The 24,120-nt window shown below is 41.6% G+C and overlaps 1 protein-coding gene across 2 annotated transcripts in view; it reads right to left on the bottom strand.

Annotated features, from left to right (window-relative positions):
• syn3 (synapsin III) overlaps positions 1 to 24,120 on the bottom strand; it is a 118,437-nt gene that overhangs the window by 9,600 nt on the left and 84,717 nt on the right. For both annotated transcript variants that reach the window (XM_084345108.1, XM_084345109.1), the window contains exons 7-10: positions 12,987 to 13,049; positions 6,992 to 7,134; positions 5,458 to 5,532; positions 5,179 to 5,281 (exon numbers count right to left, since the gene is read on the bottom strand). In XM_084345108.1, the coding sequence (XP_084201234.1) occupies positions 5,179 to 5,281; positions 5,458 to 5,532; positions 6,992 to 7,134; positions 12,987 to 13,049 (384 nt within the window). The remainder of the gene's footprint in view (positions 1 to 5,178; positions 5,282 to 5,457; positions 5,533 to 6,991; positions 7,135 to 12,986; positions 13,050 to 24,120) is intronic.

Here is a 24,120-nt window from a genome sequence, read left to right on the forward strand (position 1 = left end):
AGCTCACATGCACGTACACGTGTGCAGCAGAACCACGGAGCACATGGGGCTTCGGAGACCCGCCGTCCTCCCTCCCCGAAGACCAAAACAAACAGGAGCAGAGGAGTGTGGCTGCTGGCGCTGCTGGCTTGGATGCAAGATGCCTGGTGCGGTGGATGAGGCTGCTGCACCGCGCCCCGGCCACAGGCTGTAAACACAGCGGCGGGCATGCATGTGCTCATCCTCTTGTACACAGTGTGCGCCAAACAGAGGCAAACCATGTGCTGCAGAGAGCACGCAGGGATTCCAGTCCAAACAAACACTGACTGCATCGGCTCATTTCACTTCCGGGGCCTCCCTGTTCTCTGGCTGGAGGTGTTTTCATTTGCGGCATCACTTCAATTCAATTCAATTAAAAATACTGTGGGGGCAACAATCAATCAATGTTCTACTCTATAAAAATTTGAAAGGGACTGTTAAAACAGCCGATCACTGCCAGCTGAAGGCAAACTGGCCAACCCTTTTGATTTTCCTCGGAGACTCCCATTTTTCACTGCCCTCTCCTGGTTTCCTGCCACAAAATGATCCCGTATTTCTCCTGATTTATGACAAATTATCACACCCGTTTCCCCTTGTGTTTATCACAACCTGTTTCTGGCACTGTGATCTACCGTACTACTGCGCCCTGGTCCTCCCCACTGAGTAAGAGACGGACAGAGAAATGGAGAAAAGAAATACTTGAGCACATTTCAGACATCCTGAATAAGAGAATTCCTTTTGCAAAGTTTTAAAGGGGCATGTATGTTGTAAAACTGCCGTGTCAATTATTCTGTCGATCACAGCAAACACATATTTTATTCTGCATTCTCTCCTGAGATGTTTTTAACATAAAAACTCACATTTTTCTTTAGGACCATTGAAGCAGTCTGAATGGGACTGTGGCAAGGGTGACACTCCACCTCGAGAGTTTTGAGAGTCACGTCTTTATCTGCCCTGATGTAAGCTGCTAATGTTAGCATATCCGGCTAACTATAACTGGTCCTCATCTTCAAGGACTTCTCTCTTGTCTACTTGAATGTGAAAACTGCTTGAAAATAGGATAAAGTATTCTGTCAGCCTTAGCTCGACTGGCGTCAGGTGAAATTCCACATTGTATTCTTCTACTATCTACAGTTGCACACAGGGTACGAAAATCCCTCTGTTTTTGCTGTGTGAAAGTTTTTCATATAACCTGCTGAATATATGAAAGTCCCATCAAATAAAACACGACATAGATTTTGGTATTGACCCGGCTGAGCCCCCCTTGATCAGGTCTCAATCAGGTCTCTATAGTAAAGCCCTTCCTGATGTTAAATCCTCTCCCAAGATCATGTTTCATGTGGAAACACGTCAAACCACAACGTAAAATTAAAATCTTGAATGGGACCCGATTGTCCCGTGCATTCTTGAATGAAATGAATCCAGAAAAACATACAAACTGATGTTTTTATGTGACAGTGTCCTGTTTTTCAGAGTAGTTTCAGATCTAACCATTTGGGTTCATACCGTTATACACAGAACCACTACCCATACCGGAGAGCCCTTTAAAGCCTTTTCTGTGTGTGCAGCTTCTTGGCCAGGACTTGGCGGCGAGGTGGGGCGTGGCACGGTGTTTTGGCCAGTTGAGTCATTACCACAGGGGACTGAGCGGAGGCCTGGCAAGCGACCACCAGGCCCCACTTCAAACGGCGTGCGGTGGCAAGCAGAGCCGGGATCCACCCTGCTGATTTATTAGGATACAGAGTCATCTAGCAGAAGACTGGAGCTGCCACTGGCCTTTTCAGCACTGGAACATAGAGGTGTTATTCTGCACTTTTATTGAGCTGCACAGTGTTCTGTCTGGACAATATACCCGGCTGCATGGGAAAGTTCACGGAGCACGACATGTGAAATGTGCTCATTCAAAATTATGGCGCAGTCGCGGCACAGGGATGGGCACAGGGTGATGTTTTTCCTGAGAAAACAATTCTAGCTTCAAGAAAGGAGGGTTTGTTTCCCTCCCTCTTGTGAGATTAATGATTTTTTTGATTCACTCCAAAAAGTCAGAGATAACAAAAGGCCATGGATAGTTTATCTGAGATTATCTGACTCAGTTGGTTGTGTCCTTCGACTCTATTTACTGTATCTCCTTTCTGTTTCTCTCTATCTCTGCCTGTATTAAATACTGTCGCTCAGGTCATGTCACTGAGTCATGACTGTCATGTTACGCTGTGTCACGATGTTGCGGGATATGCCGTGTCACCTCACGTCGCAGCATCATCCCTTCTCTGGACACTTTTTCAGCGACAGCGCTGGAGTTTAATGCCAGCTGTGGTGAACTGTTAATGAAGTGCCTTTGAGCAGCTCATTACTTTCCATTAGGGAGAGGTGTCGAGGCTGATGTCTTTGTCTGGAACAAAAAACAGATTCCCACTGTGATGGAGCGACAGCTCGTCCCTGTCGTGGTTAATTAAATTCCATCATGCTGAAGGGTTAGAGAGAGACAGCTCCGCAGAGCAGACGGGGAGGAGGAAGCGTTGGTCCTTATCAGAGAACATTGTTACTCGACTGTGTCACCAGTTTCTCTCCGACCACCAAACGGTCCGGCTCTACATATCTCTGGGGAGCTGGTAGATATTTCCTGAGATAGTTAAGAGTTTAAAAAACAGCTTATTTTCTCACTGCTGACCTCACCCAGCGTATAGATAGAGAGAGGCATGATGACATGGTCTCAAAATAAATATGGGCACATCAGACGTCCCAGACAGGCCTGTTTCCTCAGATTTGAAGACATAGGAGACTGTTCTGAAAACAAAACTGATTACACATGATACAACTATTTTTCTCTTGTTTCTCTCCTGGGTATAATCCTCAGAGGAAAAATCCCCTGCATGTCATCCTCTCACACAGCATATTAGCAGTCATTCCTGCGTGGTGACTTTCACAGGCAGTGTTACAACTCACCTCTTTACTATTCTCTCAACCTGCCTCGTCTACTTCCACTCCAGCTGCTGATATCCTGTTTTGCGCTGACCCCAAACAACATGACTGAACCTGTCTGAGCATTTTCACTGTTTTTCCCGTGCCGGAGGAGAAAGTGACAACAACGCTGATAGCAGACGGAGATGTCTTCCATTTGAGAGAAAGGGAGTCGTGACCTTTACTTACATCTCAACTGTCTAGTTGCTGAATTGCATTCTAGTCTATTTTCAGCTCGTATGGGGGTAGAAAGGGAAATGACAGCTGCAGAAAAATGGTTGCTTTTCTCTCTGAGGAACAACGCCTTCATAACCAGAGAGAGAGGCTGAGAGGAAAAGCTCATGTTAAATATATCTGGACATATCGTCTCTCGCAAGCTGTAAACACAAAGGTGACATTAACACCTTGTTCATGAACCTGTTAGTGAAAGGCTATTTAAACATCAGGCAGAGACAGAGCAACATACTGTAAGCCGTCATTTGGAGACATGCTTCTGGCTAGAGCACAGAAACCCAACCTGAACCTGTCGGATCTGACGGGCCGGGCCGAGCTTGAATGATGTCCGAGGTTTTGTCACATCAACTGACAAATTTTATATGTATATATTTTTTAAGTTTGTGTCTATGTGTGTAGGACAATGCCATTTCATCATCATCTACACTGTACATGTCTGTAACCATGGTAACAGCTGCATGACATGGTAACACACACTCAGTGCTTCAGCTTACATTAACGTCTGCTCAGTTCGTGTCAGGCTTGGTTACAAATTTCTATATTGCTTTTACTTTTAGCTCCGTTTTTGGTCTTTTTTTGAGAAGAATATCTGGCTATTTGGCTACTAAATGCATAACTGTGGGTCCTCGCTAGGTGCAAACTTTGCATTTCCTTTAGTGCTGGGCAGTGAGCGCACAGAAACTTTATCTTTACCTGCTGTGTTTAGATACAACACAAAGAGAGCAGTGAGACTGAACCAAAACAATAAAGTTGTGGGCAGTAAAACCAAAACACTTAGTTAAAAGACACTAAAACACTGCACAGGGGATCTGCAGAGTCTGGTGATAATTCTCTGGGTTCATTACTATTGGCGACCCATATAACATTACACAGAGACAATGAATCAGTGGCTACTGGCTAGTATAAATATATTGATTATAGCTGCTTTACCATAATGTTCATACATTTTCAGCATTGACCCCCGTTGGAAATGAGCCCTAGGCAGTGTTACGGCTGGTGGAAGAGTCCTGAAAATCTGTACTACAGTACTCAAGTATAACTACTTTACTACTTAATCAACAGCAGGCTTTCAATCAAAGGGGCTTCTGTTTCTCCAAGTCTTGAGTCTAAATTACTCCCAACTCCGGCTCTGTTCTGTTAAGTGGTCATGGTCACCTCTCCAAACCTGCGCCTGCTGCAGAGTTTTGTGTTCTCTGTCAGTATGTCAGGGTTTTTTTTAGCCATATTGGCTACAAACATGCAGATGAAAGGTTTAGATATGAATCCAAATTGTATAATATGATAATATGATAATAATATGATTTTAAAAGTTACTGAGTAGAATACATGGTGAAAAAAAAAGTACTCCAAAAAATGACTTAATTACAGTAATTCAAGTAAATGCAATTAGTTACTTCCACCCCTGTCACGTTATAGAATGGAATTCGAAACATGAAGTCACTTTGGAAGAAAACATCCACTGAGTTGGTCGTGTCAGGCCATGCAACAGCCGTTTTATCTCTGTACAAACTGTAAACTGCACGTGGAATGCCAAACTTAAAATAAACAGGCTGTGTTGGTAGACCCAGTGAGTCAACCGCGTCCTGATGTTGTTTTCATTCTCCTGCCTGTGTTTGGTCTACACACTAATCATTCTTTCAAGGCTCTGATGATCACGTACCATCAAGTCTGGCTGCGCCCCTCCCTGTTGACTTTCACCGTGATATGAAAGTTTTATCAGGGAAGGCAAAGGCGACTGAATCCAGGGGAAAGTTTACACTGGATTGGTGTTTTGCCATGTGATCATACGAAAAACTGTCCTACAGATGACTAGTGTGGGTCGAGCACTAGTAAATTGCCAAGAATGTAGCAAATGTTTGGTAAGGGGGGACCACCTTTAACTCAAAAGTTGTAGTCTTTGTAACTTTCAAATTACACAAGCGCTTTATCTGAGACGGAAGCTGGAGGTTATTTTGAAAACAAACTGACCTCGATGATGTAGTCGTTGCCGTCCTTTCCGTGGACGGCCTTCACTGCACAGATGTCTAGGCCACCAAACATCTCAGCGCAGGAGTCCACCCACATCCGATATCTGGAACACAGCGACACCAAAAACTGATAAACCAACAATTAAAGACCCAGCAAAGGAATTGATATATGTGAGGTTTAGTAAAAAGAAAGATATCTTTGAAGGTCTACAATATACAAAAAGAAGTGATTTATCTCAACAGGTCAGCGTGTTCCCACTGTATCTCTGAGTCAGCTCACCTGTCAGTCATCGCAATCTGTTCCAACATGGCCGAGCCTGTGTTAGCTTTCCAGTTCCCGGAGATGGACGTTCTCCTGAAAATCACAGAAGAAACCTCAACAAATGAATCAAACTGCCTCCAGCTAAAGAGTAGGCGCCTTTAACGCTCCACCAACTTCAGTCACTCACAACTCTTGCTTAATCTCAAGCTCATGGGAGAAGCTATCATCAGGTCTTCAGCTGTAATGAATGCTACCCACACCTACATTACTGTATGTTGGTGTCAGAGCGATTTAAAGACGTGATTTCTTGGTGAGCCTGGCGGGACACGATGCGATAAGGTTACTGGTTACTGTGTTTCTCTGCTTTTGTTCAAGGAAATGTTGAGATACAGTCTAAGGGTGTTGACTCACACTTCTTGTTACTATACGCTCGGCTGAATTCAAAGAAAAAGGTCTCTTGCTTCCAAATGGGTGTGTTGGTTTGTAGGAGGAATGAGAAAATGTGTTTGGGATGAACAGACATCTTTTCATCTTTTAGCTTCCATTAAAAATGACTAAACCAAGCGCTGACGACAGTGAAGCACGTCCTCTCACGCTTTTATTATTTTAACTATCACTGGCTGTAACGTGTTGCTCGAGATATCTACTGAAATTAGCATGCTAAAAAGCGAACCGTCCCAGTCCAAAGCTCCTATGCTTGTTGTGTAAACACCAACAGTTCAGACCACTAGTTGCGTGGCTAACTAAGCTAACTAGCTACAGTTATAGCAGCAGTTAGGGATTTGATATGGTGTGCATTACATATTGCACCTCTGAAATCCAAAAGGATGCGGTAAACTCACTCAACAGGGGGACGCACCCTGTTTTTTCCATGATAATGCTACTTTGTGAACAAAAAAATATGTTAAAATCAGCAGAAGAATGAGTTAGCTGTTAGCAGTCAGTGGGCAGCAGAGTCCTGCAGTGTGTTTGGCTCATGGAGCTATAAGAGCTAATAAGATAACAGAGCTAAACACACAGCACGACTGAGAGTTTCTGCTCACTTTGTCTGCAGCCCTGTAGACGATCTTTATAGCCATTTGTGTTTTGATCAGTGGACCCAGCAACTTTATTTAGCTGCCAAAATTTCTGGTACCAAAAAAGTCCCTGCACTGTGGGTTGTACTTTCTGATCGCCTGATGTGTGAAAATCACACTTGAAACGCTGGCCTCCTGTGGTCTCGAATGGTTTATAATGTGGAGATGCAAACAAAAATGTACAGAAGAGTTCATGTTTAGTTCCTGTGGCTCCATAGTTCCAGGAACTACTTACTATGTACTGTCTACTGATGGTTGAAAATGCTGTTTCAAACCACTTTCAACTAAAGAAAATTGAATTTCTGATGTGAAAGTGGTCAAAACTGAAGAAACTGGTCCAACATAAAAGCTTTATAGGCAGCTTCAGTCCATCTGTAATGGTATAGGCTGTTGAATGTATTGACTGAACTCTACATGTTGCACTTGTTGGCCCCAAGCTGTCAAATGTATGACGCTGGTGGTGTGAAACATCTTACATGTAAGCCTTGTAGTTGTTGCCGATCTTCTGGATGCGGATGTCGTACTTGGACTGGACGAAGGGCTCGGTGGTGGCGTAGGTCCCAGCCAGAGCCACCACGCTGGTGATGTCCTGGAAGTCCTGTTGGTTTTCAACTTTGATCTGTGGGAGAGACGCCGCTCGTTAGTGAGCAGCTAATTAAAAAGCGCGCCGTCAAAGCTGGCAGTGGTCGCCTAGAATCCCACAGGAATTTCACACTTGTGCACAGGCGGGATAATGAAGGGTCCCTGGATGGAAACATTGCCAGGGGCGGCTTTGAACCACGTCACCACACCTCAGTCTACAGTGATTAGACTACAGACGGAGGGAAATGACGCAATGGGAACCCGTCAACACAGAACACGGCTCTTACATAAAACTCGATTTTTCACTATAACTCTTAGATAATTAGGTAACGATGAGGTGTGAGATTGTAAAATAGGAAGGAAACAACTAGTTGCCCCTCAGTGGTTGTCTGCAAGGCCCTCATTTCTTTCTGTCTACACTCTATCTTGGATGCAAAAGCTCTCATTGGCCTCTTCACCACAGTTCCCTCGCATTTAGACAGCCTTACGCGGATGTCTTCATCTTTGTATTTTCTGTGGATGATGTTACTTTCGGTGGTTCTCTTTTTCTTAGTCTTATTTAACTCTTGTAATATACATGAGGGGTATTCTCTTAGGTCATGAGAAATGGGGCATCTTGGCACAAGATGTATGGCAAACTGACAGAGCTCAGTGTCTGAGATGCAAAATGATTCAGTCCAGAGCTTCCTATCACTCATCGACACCCCTCTCACGGATATCATCACAGTTCTACACAATGGGTGAAAAAACACAAACCAGATAGAGAATCCAGGAAGCCCTGGTTGTTCCTCAGGGGTTTCAACTCATCACATGGTCTTGCTCTTCTGAAGATGAGTTTAAGTGTAGGATTAAGTGAATTTAGTGGGTGTGAAGGTCATCAACTCACCATAAGATTGTATGGATATGTGATTGCAGTTGTCTGATGTTCTAAATGAGGCTTCATATCCTTTCTCAGGGTGTAGTACACTAGTTCTGCCTCAGATTATGTCAGTATCATAGGGTTGGTGATTGTGTTGAACATGGGGATAAAAAGTTGTACTATTTTACTTCTATATTGACATATAAGTAACAACAGATTAGATGATCATAGTGATCAATATGGAGTATTGTGTAGAAAAGACATAAGACACTGTGTGAGGTCTTAGGATTACTGTTGTGTTTATAAGGGTTAGGATAAGGGTTAACTGTACTTTCACACACAAACAAATCCTAAAAAGACCACTGAAAAAGAAATAAAAATTGTCCGGGTGGAACAAAGAAATCCCAAGGAGCTTTTAAAAATGATGCAACTCCCACTAAAAAATGATCAACAGAGGCAGCAGTGGGAAAACAAATAAAGTCAATCTGAGTTAGAACGAGAATGGTACCCAAACAGTAAAAGTGGGCTCAAATGTTTAGAAGAAGAACAGGCAACTTTGATGGTTAATCTGGTCCAATAAACAGTGTTGTTACTTTGATGGCCAATAAAATTAAAACGCTTGTTGGAACCGACATCAAAAGCTGTTCTGCTGCAAATAAATCCATTTGTTTCTCAAATGAGGTCAGAAAGCAGATAAGCAAGTATATCTTACCGTTTTTGAAGCCAATAAAGTTCATGTCAGAGAACTATTTCTCTTGTTGAAGCCGAGAGTACAGCAGCAATACAACGCACAATCTGGAGTTCATATTGGAGAACCTTGAATATTAGGGAGCAGTGGCCGACACAATGGATTTGTCTTTGAATCTTTGTACCAATTGCTTCTCTCTATATCATTCACTATTCAGTATAGTGAAAAGTAGGCTTATTAGTTAGCCCTAATGATACCTTATTTTAGTGGAAGCAACCGAATGCCTACAGCTAACAGCTAATTTTATGCACTTCCTGTTGAATCAAACTGTTTTGCTCAGACATAAAGGAGTAAGCTAGCGTGTTAAAGTGTTAATCAATGTGATATCACTCGTAAACTGGTTTTATCTCTTGTAAACTGGAGGGTACAAGTGACTAATGGCTGCTTGAAGATGTCATAGTGAAATGGATTTAAGAGCTTTTCAACTTCATAATTGTATGTATCTCCCATTGAAACATGAATGTTAGGCCAGAGAGTTAGCTACAGCAGTATAAGCTACTAGCTATCCTAGAGTTTTCATATAAGCCTACTTCTACAGTATGAGTTCACAATAAAAATACATTAGCCTACTGTCTAATGCAAATGTATTTACTGTATATTAACATATTAATTGAGCTGAGTCTTCTCATGCTACAGCTCATACTGACTTAAGAAGGCCTAGCTCAAGACAAGACAGTTCAACCGGCACAGTTTATAGTACATTTCTCAGTGTAGTTTAGATAACTGACACGAAAATATCGACAAAGCAAAAAAATCTGGAGAGTATAGTCCTTATCTCCTGGCCTTAAAGTTAGACTACGTAACTTTTAAGAGAGGAGATAACTTTGTTCTTTCTCTTACAAGTGCAAAGTTGAATTGCTAGACAATAAAACACACACGTTTCACTACACACGTGTTTTGTTACTGTCCTGTCTGGTATGACAGTTAGCTGGTTGTGGCTAATGTTAGCACTCTTTAGATTTTTCTGTAACTGACATTACTTAGTCAGTTTGCTCATGTTATAACCTTTCTACACTTGTGCTACTGCTACACTGTTTAATCATGTCACAGAATAACACTGCAATGGTTCTAGTAAAGAGGAGTAAGTAAAGGTGCAATATGTAACAATTGGCCACCTATCAAATTCAGACAAAAAGAAAATGGGGGGGCAGCAGATCACCAGAGTAACCGCTAACTGCTGCTAACTGCTGCCTTAGCTAGTTAGCTCGGTTAGCCGTACAGCTAACAATTCAGACTGGGAGCTTGGGGACCAGGGGAACATTAGTGTTTTCACCTGTAGCACAGGAGCTTTGGACTGGAGCGAGCCAGGGCTAGCTGGTTAGCATGCTAACTTTAGTTTAACTTTTTGAATGTTTTTAACTAAAATTCTTAAATCTTGCCTCTTTAAGTCACAAAACTACATCAGTAATATCAGTTACACAGCAGAATCTACCTTAAGGTTTGCTCAAAATAGCTAATATTCGCCACCTTTAGCTAGCTGGTTGTACCAGACCAAGTAAGACTATAGCAGCAAAGGTTGTGCCTTACTGAAGTGGGTATGGGTGTGCTTTATTGATTATGTATTCAGTGTCTCATTTGTAAGAGGAAGAAAGTGTTAGTTCTGTTATTAAAAGGTACACAGTGTTGCTTTAATGTTGGATGGCTGTTTTATTATTCTTTTTGCCATTCTAATGTTTGTTTGCAACATGTTATTTTAGAAATGGCATCAAGGTATGTGTATGTAGTACATTTGTACTATGTTACAAAGTTACAAAGTGTACAGAGTGACTGAAGCATTGAGGCACGTGGGCAGAAGTTGAAACAACAAAATCAAGTGAATGAAGGGAAGTGACCGTTCACATCATGGCACCAGAGGTAGAACCTGATAGCTAGTGGCAGGTCCAGCTCTGAGCTGTAAGCACGCAAATCCATCCAGATAATTACGCAATTCCTCTGAGACACTAAACAAACGGTAATGATGCAAACAGAAAGTCAAAAGGTAAGCCAGAGAAGGTGAAGAACTGGCATAGAGATGAAGAATGGCGTCTGGTGGAACAAGTAATGTCATGCTGGTGAAGCGTCCAGACTTAATGACATACTAGCTCAAATACAAAGCCTGTCTGGTATAAAAGCATGTAATGGGGAAAGGGGGATTAAAGCTTCACTCTGCTACTGAAATGCCAAAGATATTTGTCAAAATGCTAATTGAGTAGTCATATTTAAAGGACCAGTGTGCAGGATTCAGTGAAGAAAGCAGGTTATGGTTTTGCCCACGTCCATTTGTTGGCTGGTTGGTTTGTCAGCAGGATTACACAAAAACTACTGAATGGAGAGGGATGGATGCAGGTTTTTTTTTAACTTTCTTTAACATTGCAAGATTTCATTAGAGTATATAACAATAGTATAACGCTGGTGGTATGAGGTGGTATCTATGTTTTGTTGGCGTCAAGCATCTTGGTAGTTGCCAGTTTGTGGGAAAAACTTAAAAATGTCTGAATGCACCCAGCATACTGCACTGCACTAATGTTAGGTAGCTAGAGTTAGCAACATTCACATTAGCGAAGTTAGCACTAGTCTACAGATTTCCCTCCAAGTCAATCCTGTGGCTTACAGTGGAAAATACCAAGTAGTGTATGACAGTTCTCTCAATTTTGAAAATGAAAATTAATGTGCCATGGACTTAGACTCAAGTGCTTATGTAGCATCTTTAAGTTGTGGTTGATTTAATATTGAGATATTAATAATAAGTTAATGTGGTATAAGCAAGCTAAAAAATGCAATCATTTTCTTTGATCCACTTCCATAAGCATTTCAGGTTTCTGTCAAAAGCAAACAAAACAGCAACGACCTAAATCCCACATGTTCCTGTCCGCTCTCAGAGCTCTGTGATGTCTGAGGGGTTAAACAAGGTCCTGTTCTACAAGGGCCTGCCAAGTTCCCCTCCAGCCTTATGGGAATTTCTATAGCATGTCTGACTCCTGAACAGGAAACCAAGCCCATCCAGACAGACGAGGGCACAAGACATATAGGAAGTGTCCCCCCCTGTGAATCCAAATGCTGCTGCTGGCGGGAGAGAGAGAGAAAATAAGTGTGTGAACTTTCTGACTGATGTATACATTTTCAAACTCCTCACTTTTCATTGACAGCGTGTCATCAACAGAGATGATCGACATCAGTCTACAGTTATATCTGTGCAGAGATCATCTGAGATCATCTGCAGCCAGCATCAAAAGTGAAACTGCTTGTGGAGTGTACTCAGACCTTATCAGTGGCATGTCTGTCTGTGTGCTCTGCTGTCACTGTAACAATCTAGCGATAGTAAAGCAGGAACACACTATATATTTTACAGCCCTGATTATAACTGTGATTCGGCCTTCATGGCTGACTTTAAAGATCATGGAGAGATGGCACTGGTGTGTACAAACTAGAACAGACTTGGGGCTAAGCTGCCAATCTGTTGCCTCCTGTCTGAACCTCAGACCAGCCAAAGCTGTGGTGATAATATCACATGTTTGAGCTGCATGACTGGAACTAGACAATTCTGAGTGTGAGCCTGAAATGTGAGTTGCTCAACGTGGAAATCTGAGCTTGCGTGCTTGTCTGCAAAAGGCAAATGTTGCAAGTGTGACGCAGACTCTTTCTGTGGGTTTACCAGTGACTATTCACTTTGAAACTAAAAACAGAACCTGGTCTGAAACATAGTTGCTGTAAACTACTGTAGGTGCGTGGTCATGTCAGAGGCTTTTGGTTGGACCTCTGGTCCAGAGCAGTGACGTGCATATCATAGGTAAATCATGCACGCTTTGCCCTTCCCTCACCCCGTCTCCAACTCAGACTATCATTGAAAAAATGCAGACATGAAGAAGAAATGAGAAGACTGTCATTATCAAAATACAAGTCAAAATACATGTCAAAGTGGCACTTTTTTCAGTCATACTTTTGATGAACTGGGACTTTTAAAGTCTTACATCTTCCAAGATTAAAATACAATAGATTAAATAGTTAGACATTTATATATGTCCAAAAGTTCGAAAGCTTATCATATCACCTTAGCTATTAATGAATTTATCTTTGTTACCTTTGGACAGAGCCAAACAAGCTGTCCCCACTTGTTTCCGGTTTGTATTAAAAGCTATCAGTGTCCTGGCTGTAACTTAACATTTAGTGTACAGACATGAAAGAGGTTTATTTTCCCATCTAAATCTCAGTAAGACAGTTAATTAGCATATTTGCGACAAAGATAAGAGAGCAAATTAAAGAGTGTGAGTGTTTTCGTTTGTACTGTATATTTGAAAAAACTCACCTTTCCCATTCCAGAGTGGGCGTGTCCCATCTTGACCACCACAGGGTAGGAAGGAGATGTAACCTGCAGACAAGAACAACATCAGATTATTAGCTGCTATGACTACCTTGGACTTTCAAAAGCTGGTCAGGAGTAGTGAGGTGTGTATTTGCTTTCTTGGCCACCAACAGGGTTGTAGGTCAGTTTTTTGCAATGTAGGGTGTTGTTGATGAAGGTTCTCAGTCATCCAGTGCTGTATTGTAGGCAACTGGACTTGTTTCAGTTTCTTGGAGATATTTCACCTCTCATCCAAGAGGCTTCTTCAGTTCTAACTAACTGCAGGATTTAAACTCTGCGTGGGAGTGTCCTTACAGAGTCGTTAAGGACACATGTGAGCTCTGAGTTTCAGAGTGGTTAGGGCCACTTGTGGGTCGTTGACTCAACCGGCCTTCATGTAGGTTGCTAGGGCTAGGTGAGCCCATGTGTGAATGGTTGTTAAGCTGTCTGTGGAGGGAACTCAGTACTGCATTGTAGGTGGGTGATAAGTAGGGCTGTTGAGTTGCTCTTTAAACACTCTTATACAGATTATTATTATTTTTGGCTACTTGAGAGTAGTGGAAAGTAAGCTGTTAACATAACTCTGACATACTGCAATACAGCTCAAGTTAATGTTAGCAAACTGCTAATTATTTACACATGCAGCAGATATGGATTAAACTTAGCATAAATGTGGACCTTTTCTTTAAAGCTTACTCTCATTTTAGCCTCCGGTTTATTTTTGGTTAATATCTGACTCTATCGAGGCTAATTCTGAATGCTAACTCGTTGTTATGATAGTGTGAATTTGGTTTACAGTGTATGTGTGTGTACAGCCATAAAAAACAATCTACTGTTTGTTTAAAAAAGAAAGAAATGAGAGCTGTGAGTGAACCAAAACAGTAAAGTTGCAAGCTAAACAATCAAAACAATAAGCTGAAAGAGGCTAAAATGCTCCATGTGAGGGGAATGCAGAGTTGGGTGATCTCTGTGGGCTGGCACGAGTGACACCTTTTTACATCACAGTCATTTTTTTGACACTTTTAATATTCCAACATTAATTACTGCAGCTTTAAATAAAATGTTAATATATAAAAATTGATTAAAATGTGCTTTCAGCCTGCTTTAACCTCAAGATTATAACCTGCAGAATAAAAGTTGGAAGCTCAGGGATCACTGGTGTCAACTGTTTGGAAAATGATGTCCCACTAAGTAGGGACATTCAGAACTGTACTTGGTGCTCTAAATATACAGCAAGACAGACATGTGGTAAACGCCACACTGAGAGACAACCAAGAGCGGGAAACTATTTCCCTTGCAACTGATTTTGGATGTGTACGTGAAGTGTCCAGAACCGTGGCCTTGTAAAGAAATACACTGGCTCTCATGACATCCCGTTGAACATAAAGCTGCCCAGTTTAGGAAGCGTAATGTGGAGTCGGAAGAATGTTGGTTTATTGCACAAAAGAGAGAGGTTCTGGGAAGCTGGGTGGACGACCACAGCTCACTGGGATGGGTTTGGACAAACCAGACGAGCCTCAAACATGCTATTTCTCATAGTTTGTAGAACTGAAGTGGGTGAAACATCAACAGATTACTTCAAACCTCCCTGTGGTTTAAACGCCCCTTGATAAATCCACTGATATGATTGTAAATGGGATGTAATCTAGAAGGGACTTTTCCAGTTTCAAAAGCACTTTCCCCAATCTTGTGTCTAATAGTTCTGAAGCAGCAATGCCAGTTTATGTAAGGGGCTCAACTGGGGCTAAACTGTACTCTGGTTATCATTTATTGATGTTTAAAGACAAATACTGCACACGCACTTCAATACTAAATCATCCAAACGTGGCTATACTTTTAGACAGATGTGATGCTTGCTGAAAGCCAGTTACCCCTCAGTGTTGTCCAAAACTCAGTATCTTCTCACGCATGTTGCATTTTCACACAAGGCATGTGGACGTAAGAATCCAAAAGTTTACTCAAAGTTGAAGCGATTACCTCTGCAGGCACCTCCAGTTCAAACCCACAATTAAATAAAAACAGTTACAGAAGATGTTCGGGCCAGAGGCACGAGGCCAGATCGTGCATGGAGACATAAGCTCAGACCTGCGAGGAGGAAGGGAACGCCTAAACAGCTGCACATCCTAATGTTGCTGTCAGCTTGTTTTGTGCAGAGCCTTGAACAGGCATCAAGCTGCTTGAGGGCGTGAGCGCCACTTCTGTTGACAGGCTCTGACAGTACAGGCCTGGCTAACACGCTGCCAAGATAAAGTGTACTCTAATTGTCTCCATTATCACATGTGCCAGATTACTGGTAGGACGAGTCCACTTGGTAATCAAATTTCAACTGATGAACTGTATGTATGAGGCCTGTAAGTGTAGAAAACACCAGTTGTAAGAATACAGCACCTTCTAACTATGATTCAACTCTTACAACTAATACAAACACAATCTTTATTGAGATATTTGCAGTTTCAGCAGTTCACTGGTCTAGCATTGCACTACTATAACAGTCGGACTCATTGTGGACAGTTCCTCCTACCTAGCTCCTACATTACCCACAATGCAACTCACTGGAGGGAATATATCAGATTACATGCAGCTTCCTCTGGAGCCACAAAAGACTTTATACTCCTTTTTATGTAGACAAATCCTTTGTAAAAATAACAAAAGTGTGTAAAAAGGTGCAGAATAAAATCATATCTTTTCCTCTAAAACAATTTTATGATCGTGAATTAATAATTAATAACATTTATGTCAGGTTCAAAATGAGTCGCATTCCCAACTCGTTAAATACTGACACTTTGGGATTGGGAAACCTGGCACACTGTACTCCCGTTATGCTAGCTAGCTAGCATAACGGGAGTACAGTGTGCCAGTGTGCCAGCAATCTTAACATTAGCCAGTGGCAGCCACATGAGGGGGCAGATGATTCAAACAGCAGCGCTGTTGTGACGTGAATGCTATGGATGGGCAATATTGTGCACCGGCAGGCAGTCAGTTTGCCAGCCTCAGTCAAAGTGAGCATGGTTTTTACTTCTGAAGATGAGAATCTAGTCACAAAGTCCCCGAAACAGGCCTGGCAGAATGAAAAGCCTCCTTAAACAAGTGAAAAAGTTTTCAGAAAAATATTTCCATATATAAAACATATATCAAAATTAATGCAGCACAGACTGATATTTCATGACTTTGCAAGAGAAAAAACTGTCTAGACCTTATCAAATGAAGGAATGAAATTGGTTTAACAGTTTACAACAAAATGAGATCTTAACATATGGGTTTTTGTCTTTTGGCTTTATGAGTCCAGTCTGTACAACTGTTAAGTGAGTGCGTCACATGACGACAAGATGCCTGAGATTTGGCACGTATCTGAGAAGAGCACACCAGCAGCACAATACAGATGTCTGTCTGCTGGAGAGGAGTGTTTTGGGTGGACGGGGCCGGAGCCACCCACTCTGTCTGCACATGTTCCTTCCAGTCATTCCCATCAGTGTGGCAATGACGGCAGACGCTGAACATGTTGGGGAGAGACGACCACATCCTCTGCCCCTGATGAAACTTGAGTGTCAGACGGAGACGTGCGCTCACTGTTGTTTTCTGATGGTCTTCGGACCACAAAAATGCATGGTCACTGTTATTACAATATCAGGGAAAGAGAACATATGCATAAGACTGCCGCAGTTTAGAAACATATGCATTGGCATGTAGCCATAAAGTAATCCCTGACATTTGGACACCATATGAGCCAGATTGTCTTGATTCACTCTGGCAGTTTCACAGTCTGAATATTCACTGTTCAAAGCCGGACCACTATTATCATCCATTAACAAAATGCATCCCTCTCCAACCCCTCACCCGAGGTCACCAATAGGTGTAATGCGGTAAGGGTCTGGATCTATCTGGTCCTATCCTTCCCTGACCTCTAACCAATAAATTATTGATAACTACTAGCATTTCTAGCCTTTGCGGCACTAGCCACCTAGGAAACTCAGACCAATTACATGCGTTTTAAATGATCTCATTTGATGTTACTACGGCACTCTGCAAGGTAACCGTAAACACCTTAGCAAGCCAATATAGTCACAATAGCTCCTCTCTTTTTAGTCTGTACTGTGCAGTTTACTACTCATGTCATTTTAATTGTAGGTATGTACATCATTTGCCATATCAGTTTGCCTTTTTAAAGCAACATTATGTAACTTTTTTACCTTAAAACAAGAACTTTAAAATCATGTTGATGGCACAGTGTCTTGTAACAGGGTGAATGGTGTCTCTGTCTCAGCCACTCTGCCCCCCCATCACTTGTTTCTGCACTATGTAACGTCAGTGAGAGGGTAGGATCAGTATTACATACACGTTTACTTCAAGATACAAGTTTTCAACACATAACACTGTTATGACGTAATGAGTTTTGTTTGTGGTTAGCACCTACCTTATGCCTGACAGATTGTTACAGACCTGGGATTTGTATTTACAAGAGTGGTGTTGCACTCAGAAACTGTGGGGGGCGCCAAATCGCATCAGGTGATCTCTGCAAAGTCTGTCTGGCAGGTTACATTTTTTATTATGTATTTATTAAATTTTTAAACATAATTTGTTTCAATTTAGTTTTTTTGTAATGTTGTTAAATCACAGTTTGGACCTCTTGCCTTTGTTTTCTCTATTTTTTTCATAAATAAGGACTTTTGTATTCTTTGTGAAACATTGAGTAATGTTTATTTGGAATCTTCTATGAATAACTTTCCCCTCCTTTGCTCTGTATATTTCTCTGTCGGAGATCCCAGCTATAAAATGGAGCAGAGTAAGAAAACATTGTGTGTCAGTGGTGTGAACTGTGGCTGGAGCCTTTCCCTCAGACATAAGGGAGGCCATTTTATGGGACATGTCTTTATTTTACAGTGATTGATATTCTTTACAAGATTGTTCAACAAAACTAGTTTCCGTACTTAAAAAAGCCTTAAGTGGCCATTAGCGCAAGTGAGCTCTAAGATGTGGAAATTTTGGTTTCAAACTTCGGCTTTCTGTTTCATCCGAGCTGCGTGCTCGCCACTCGGCCTTTTGTTCCCAGCAGAAATCTGTAAAAGGCATCCAGTGTGGTGGAGATGTTAAGAAGTCACATGCTAAAAAAGCTAATTATATGGTGGGTGATTTCACCAGTCTAGGTTTCATTTCGTAACACACACGCTCTCTTCATTTACAGTAAATGTGCCAGACGACCAGGCCTGGCGCGTGATGGAAATACTTAAGGGAAGCCCATCCACTCCCACACACATCCCCTCCCTCTGGCTGTATATGCAAAGCATGTTGTGAGTGAGTCACACAAGATTGTCGCTCAGGTCGGTGTCGGAGGTGATTCATGCTTCCCAAAGTAAAAAGCACCTACACGTGACATTCCAATCCAAAAAACTTTCATCCGTGGTGGACAGAAAGTTTCCAGATCCCACTGTGCACATGTGAAACATAACAGGGAACGTGATACAAGGACTGCATCCATTATAGACTTAATTCCAGGCTCAAGAAAGGTGCGTTTCTTTCACCTCCTCATGTATTGGGATCAATCACAATGAAAACATCCCTACTAGCTGACTTAACATTTCCTTTTATAGCTTTTTTGGACCTTCTAATCATATCATACATTCTTCTTGGCAGATAAGACAAAACCTCAAAGTATTCAGATGTGATATGCTCAAAAGTCAACTGTTTCCAAGGTCAAACCGCAGCTTAAGCTAACGCAGATCTGTAATATTATGAACGGGCTGAAAATGTATGACATCTTTTAATAGTGGATTTGTAAATATATTTAAGATAAAGTTAATACTCTAACAAAGATATGAAGATATTTATCTGCCAAAACAAAGAATTAAGGGAACATTTGGCTTTGGGATATTTTAAAGTGGCTTTCAAAGCACTAATCGCAACATCATCAGATAAGATTAAGGTTAAGATAATGATGGCTTTAATGCAGCATTTATTGATTTTTCTGGCTGTTTGGGAACAGCAGGACAATCTATGACCTCAGCTATGGATGTTATCACAGTATAGAGTTATTATGGCAAACAAGTTAGCAAACAGTTGCCTACTTACACGTCCAGCAGACACGGAGAATCATTAACATTCACATAGAGTCAAGTTTTTGCTCACCTGGTAAATGATAGCTCAATATTTAGTCTCCTTTTAGCTCAGATTTGGTCTCTACCAACTACTGAGGGAAATATCTGGCTCTTCATCTGCTAAATGCTCGAGTATGTTTACCAGCTAGATGCAAACTTAATCCTGCTGTTTGGTGCTGGGCAGGTAGCACGTTGGGCTGATTACAGTGGCCTGCTGACTGAAGTTGTGGGCCATTAAACCAAAAAAAAAGAGCTGAAAGACTCTAAAACGCTAAGCAGAGCTGATAGGAAGTGCAGAGTTGGGCGACAATTTTCTGTGGGCTCATCACTAGGCTCTCAAATTACTAGTGGAGGAATGTAACTAACTAACATTTACTCAAGTACTGTAATAGGGTACAATTTTGAGGTACTTGTACTATACTAGAGTCTTTGCATTTTGTTATCTTGTACGTTTAGCTCCACTACATTAGCCCCCATGAAACGGCTAATCGAGTGCTATTTGTTTTGGCATAGTTACATGTTTCCTGTAAAAACGCTAAAAGCTAACCAACTAACGGCAGCTAACGTTACATTAAGTAGCCGTTAACCGGTATCTGTCAACCAGGAAACTCCTTAAATCACCTTGGTACTAAAACTGGCCTCCGTCGTTGTTCTCGGAGGCCGTGAACGGCCCAGGTCCGGAGGTGTTCATCAAGAAACTGCTGGTTATCAGTACATCTGTTAGCAGTTACTTTAGCAACAAGTCCAGCTATATGTCCAGAGCGTCTCCAGGCAGGGCAGCCCAAGGGCTAGATTGAATGACTATAGCCTGTTAGTGACTTGGATGTAGTCGTACTGTCACAGATAGGGCATATTTCACTTTTAATCAGCAGCCCTATCACTCCCTTCAGATTAAAGACCTTAGAACGATAAATATTTACAATTTATTTGATAAAGTAAAGTAGAATAATGTAAAACTCCACTCCTCAAGTAAACGCAGGCAAAAAAGGGTCTCACACACACACCTTATCAAATAAAAGTGTGTGGGGATCAGTGCAGTGCTTCAGCTACTGAGGCAGAAGGAGTTGAACCGTTCTTTGGGGGCACATGCATTATCCAACAAAACACATGGTGCATCCATCCTGCATTTATGATCTCTTAATTTTTATTATGGCCACTCAAACCTGCCACATCAAGGAGAAGACATGAGGCACGATGGTTTGGGCAGACGACGAGAGCCGGGGACCCTGACCCAGAATCCTTTTCAAGAGTCCGACCGCAGCGGGACCAAAGACAGGCTGCCCACATCAAACCCTGCCTGCGGATTAAATGAGCCTCAAGAGAGCAATAATGTTTATCATGCAAGTCCCAGCTAAGTTACTGACTGAATTCATACACCTGACAGGAATGGATGCAACTCTCTTTGAAAGTGTAGCATGTCAACGTTTGAGTCGTTTCAAATGAAGGCAGGAGTTTAACCCTCACTTTGATCCAATACAAAGTGGATACTGTAGGTGGGCTTTGGAATTTAAGATTTATTACAACAAATATCCTTACTTTATATTACGATGATGGGGACTACAGCTCAGTATGAAGAGCAGATGAGCTTTTTCAGCAATAAACTGGAGAATCACCCAAGTGTTCCTGTATCATGGTTACAGTCAGCTGTTCAAAGATTCAGTTATTTAGTTTTTAACTCTTCTGCCAAAAAAGTTTGCTTGTCGTTGCTAAGAAATAAAAATGCATGTTTCACTTTGTTTGTATTTCAACAGTGATAGGAGCATCAAGTTGCTATAAGTTGTAAACGTAAAATCCTGTCTCTACCAATGTGAGTAGGGCAAGCATGAGCACAAACTCCATTTTGGACAGCTCGGTACGGCATCACCACTTGGGTTTAAACCCCATGAAGAACTGAAATCAGATATTTGTTAAGTTACTTTATGATTGTGATACATTTGCAAATGATTATTTCAGACAGAATATTGCTCTGATAGCTTCCATGACAATGAAGCTTCTTTGAATTGAATTAAAAAATTAAAAAAAGCCTTACTACAACAGGCAACCACCACCACCGCTCTAAATAATCATTTGTCATTAAAACAACAACTTACTGGTTTTGATTTTTGTGCAGTTTAAATAAACTAGATATAATCTGGTAATTAGGGATCTTTAGAGGTGCTGTAAGGTTTATTTTAACATTATACAGACCCAGGCTGGCTTTTTAGTCTATATGCTAAGATAAGATAACTGGCTGCGGGTTTAGGTTTCAATCTTCTCATCTGATTCTGACCAAAAAAGCAAATAAAGTTTAATTCCATCACTTTTTTGCACTTTTTCTCCAACATTGCTCATACTATATTGTGAACAATCTACTGTCTATCATGTACCACTCTTATGAACAGGAGGCCCTTATCTGGTGTGGGTTATAATTCATACTGACTTGTATTTGTGTGGTTGTGAGGTGTTTTCTTATTTATTTTTTTTAAAATAAAAAGTTATTTTTTGCATTTAAATTTGTATATGAGACAAACTGAAATGAGTTTTATGCAAACAAAACAGTAGCAGGCTAAAGTCCACGGACTGTAACCCTTCAAAACAACACATGCTCCCAAACAAAGAGTGACATAAGCGTGACACATACAGTAGTACCTGGATACGCTCCCATAACAGGCATTAACAAGTTGTCATGGTAACCCCCCCCTGGGCAAACATCTGCACAAAAATGCAAATGTTAAAGCGCATACAGTAAAGACCATCTAATGGGGCATGGTAATAATTGTTGTGGAATTTAAGCTCATCTGGCTCCCATTAGGGTCCGTCCTGGTGTGTTTCCATGAGGGAGACAGCTGTCTGGAAAACACAACTTATTTCTGGGGATGGAAGTTGCCAGAGCAGACACCCTGAGGTGCTGATGGAGAAGTGACGGAGATGGTCGGTGGTGTCTTCTGGTGGTCAAGCCACCTGCTTTATCATTACAACATGTTGGGAAGAAAAAATGCACAGTAAAGACTGAAGCTATCTTTACCAAAGACAGCTACAACTTTACTCAAGCCACACAGTAGTCAGTCTCCCGTTCCATAAATACTATACAATAGTGATGTCATCTATAGACAGTCACTAAAACACTGACTACTGGGCCTTTGCTTTCACCCTGACAAGCTGAGTCAGTCTTGAATCACCAAATAAACAGCTGTAACATCAGTAAAGGTGCCGCCAAAGTCAAGAACGAGAATACTGTCGATTTTTTGTTTCCACAACTTCCTGCGTCATTCTGGAGGTTTCATTCAAGTCTAGAGTGTTAAAAAATGCTGGCAGCATCTACTCGTTAAAGCAAAAACCAAATCAACACAAAGATGCACACACTACCAAGAACTTTAATATACTGCATAAATATTAGATATTAGGTCAGCGTTTGATGCCGTGCCCAGACAGGGTTGCTTGGCTCTTGTTTTTCTTGTGCAATAATTAAGTCATTATCATTTTTCAGCCAGGGTAGTAGTGTGGATGGCAGTGTTGGTCAGTAGTCTGGTCAGTTTGGATCAAAGTGAAATATGTCAACAACTTTTACATGAATTGCAATGAAATTCTGTGCAGACATTCATGTTTCCCAGAGGTAAAAACTCACTGACTTTAATGATCCTCTGACTTTGCCTGGACTACTACCCTAAGGCTGATATTTGTTGTTTTCAGTGACATATCTCAGCAACTATTGGACTGATTGCTGGACAGTCATACATTTTAATCACTTTGGAGATCCTCTGACTTTTAATTTAGCGCCACCATCCGGACAAACATTTTATTTTTGGTTTAAGACCAAATATCAACAGATTAATCATACAGTATCAACACTAGCCACAGCCGTACTTTGTGTTAAGCGCTAACCACTAAGCTAAGAGGGTGAACATGATAGCGTTATACTGTGCCTGATATCAGATGAGATTGTCAGCTCTTTCAACTCTGTTTCCATCCTCAGTCTGAAAACTCCTCCCCTCTAACCGATTTCTGTGAGAAATGAGGGTTTGACTTTCCCGAGCAGATCATCAGAGATCCAACGTATCCACCTGAATATAACTTCATTTTAATTCGACACTGATGCAAAGTGAAGCAGAAACAAACTCTAATGTCCGGTGATATTGAACGACACAGACAGCCATGATAGGAGGATCTATCTTGTCTATAGTGGTCTCCATTGCTCCTCATTGGTTCTGGCGCACAGTTTAATAATGCTTGACAACAGCGTTCGATAAATCAGTCAACTCGGTGGCGTGGATGGATTTAAAGGTCTGGACCCAGGCAATGGCTAACTGTAGGTTTAGCCTGTGGCGTAGCTATGTGGCAACATGTGTAATTTCCGAAACCTACACTGTCACTTTTCCTGTAAATGTCCAAATGAAAATTCCTATTTATGCTGTTTTCATAAATATTCTATCAAAAACTGCTCCCTGAGAGCTCGTCGTAATATCTCAGTGATCTCACAGGTGGTTTATATTACAGATGGTTAACCAATAGCATTTAATAACAGAACACTCCTTGAGTCCAATCCATTCATTTTAAATAAACACAGATTTGTTTGAAAGTCAGTGTTAAGTACATGTCCAGACTGTACCAAAGCAGAGCTATTTCAGTCCAGCTTCTCTGCGGTCGTGCTGTAATAGGGACCTGGACAGGCCTTATTAGCACTAATCAATTCACTAACCTACATTCCTGCTTCAGAAGAAAAAGGACAGACGGGCCGCGGGCGAGCCAATCCTGCAAAAACCATCAACGCTGTGCCACATTCCTCTCAGTCTAAGAGGAAAAGTGATGTTTCTTTCCCATTTTCCAGGAGCTCCTGAAGTATTAGGTCTCGGAAAAGGCTGAGCAGAAATGAGGTGACTGTGCGCAGTTTGGCTCCCCTGTCCCATGATCCAAGGACTGAATGGAATCATTCACTCAGTGCCTTCAGCTCAGTGATGCTGGCGAAAACAATCGTGGGTCCAAACCTGAGACTGTGCGTAAAAGTGTACCCATAACAAGCAGAATGTTGACTG

The sequence above is a fragment of the Pagrus pagrus genome (assembly GCF_965226575.1).
Source record: "Pagrus pagrus genome assembly, chromosome: 23".
NCBI lineage: Eukaryota > Metazoa > Chordata > Actinopteri > Spariformes > Sparidae > Pagrus > Pagrus pagrus.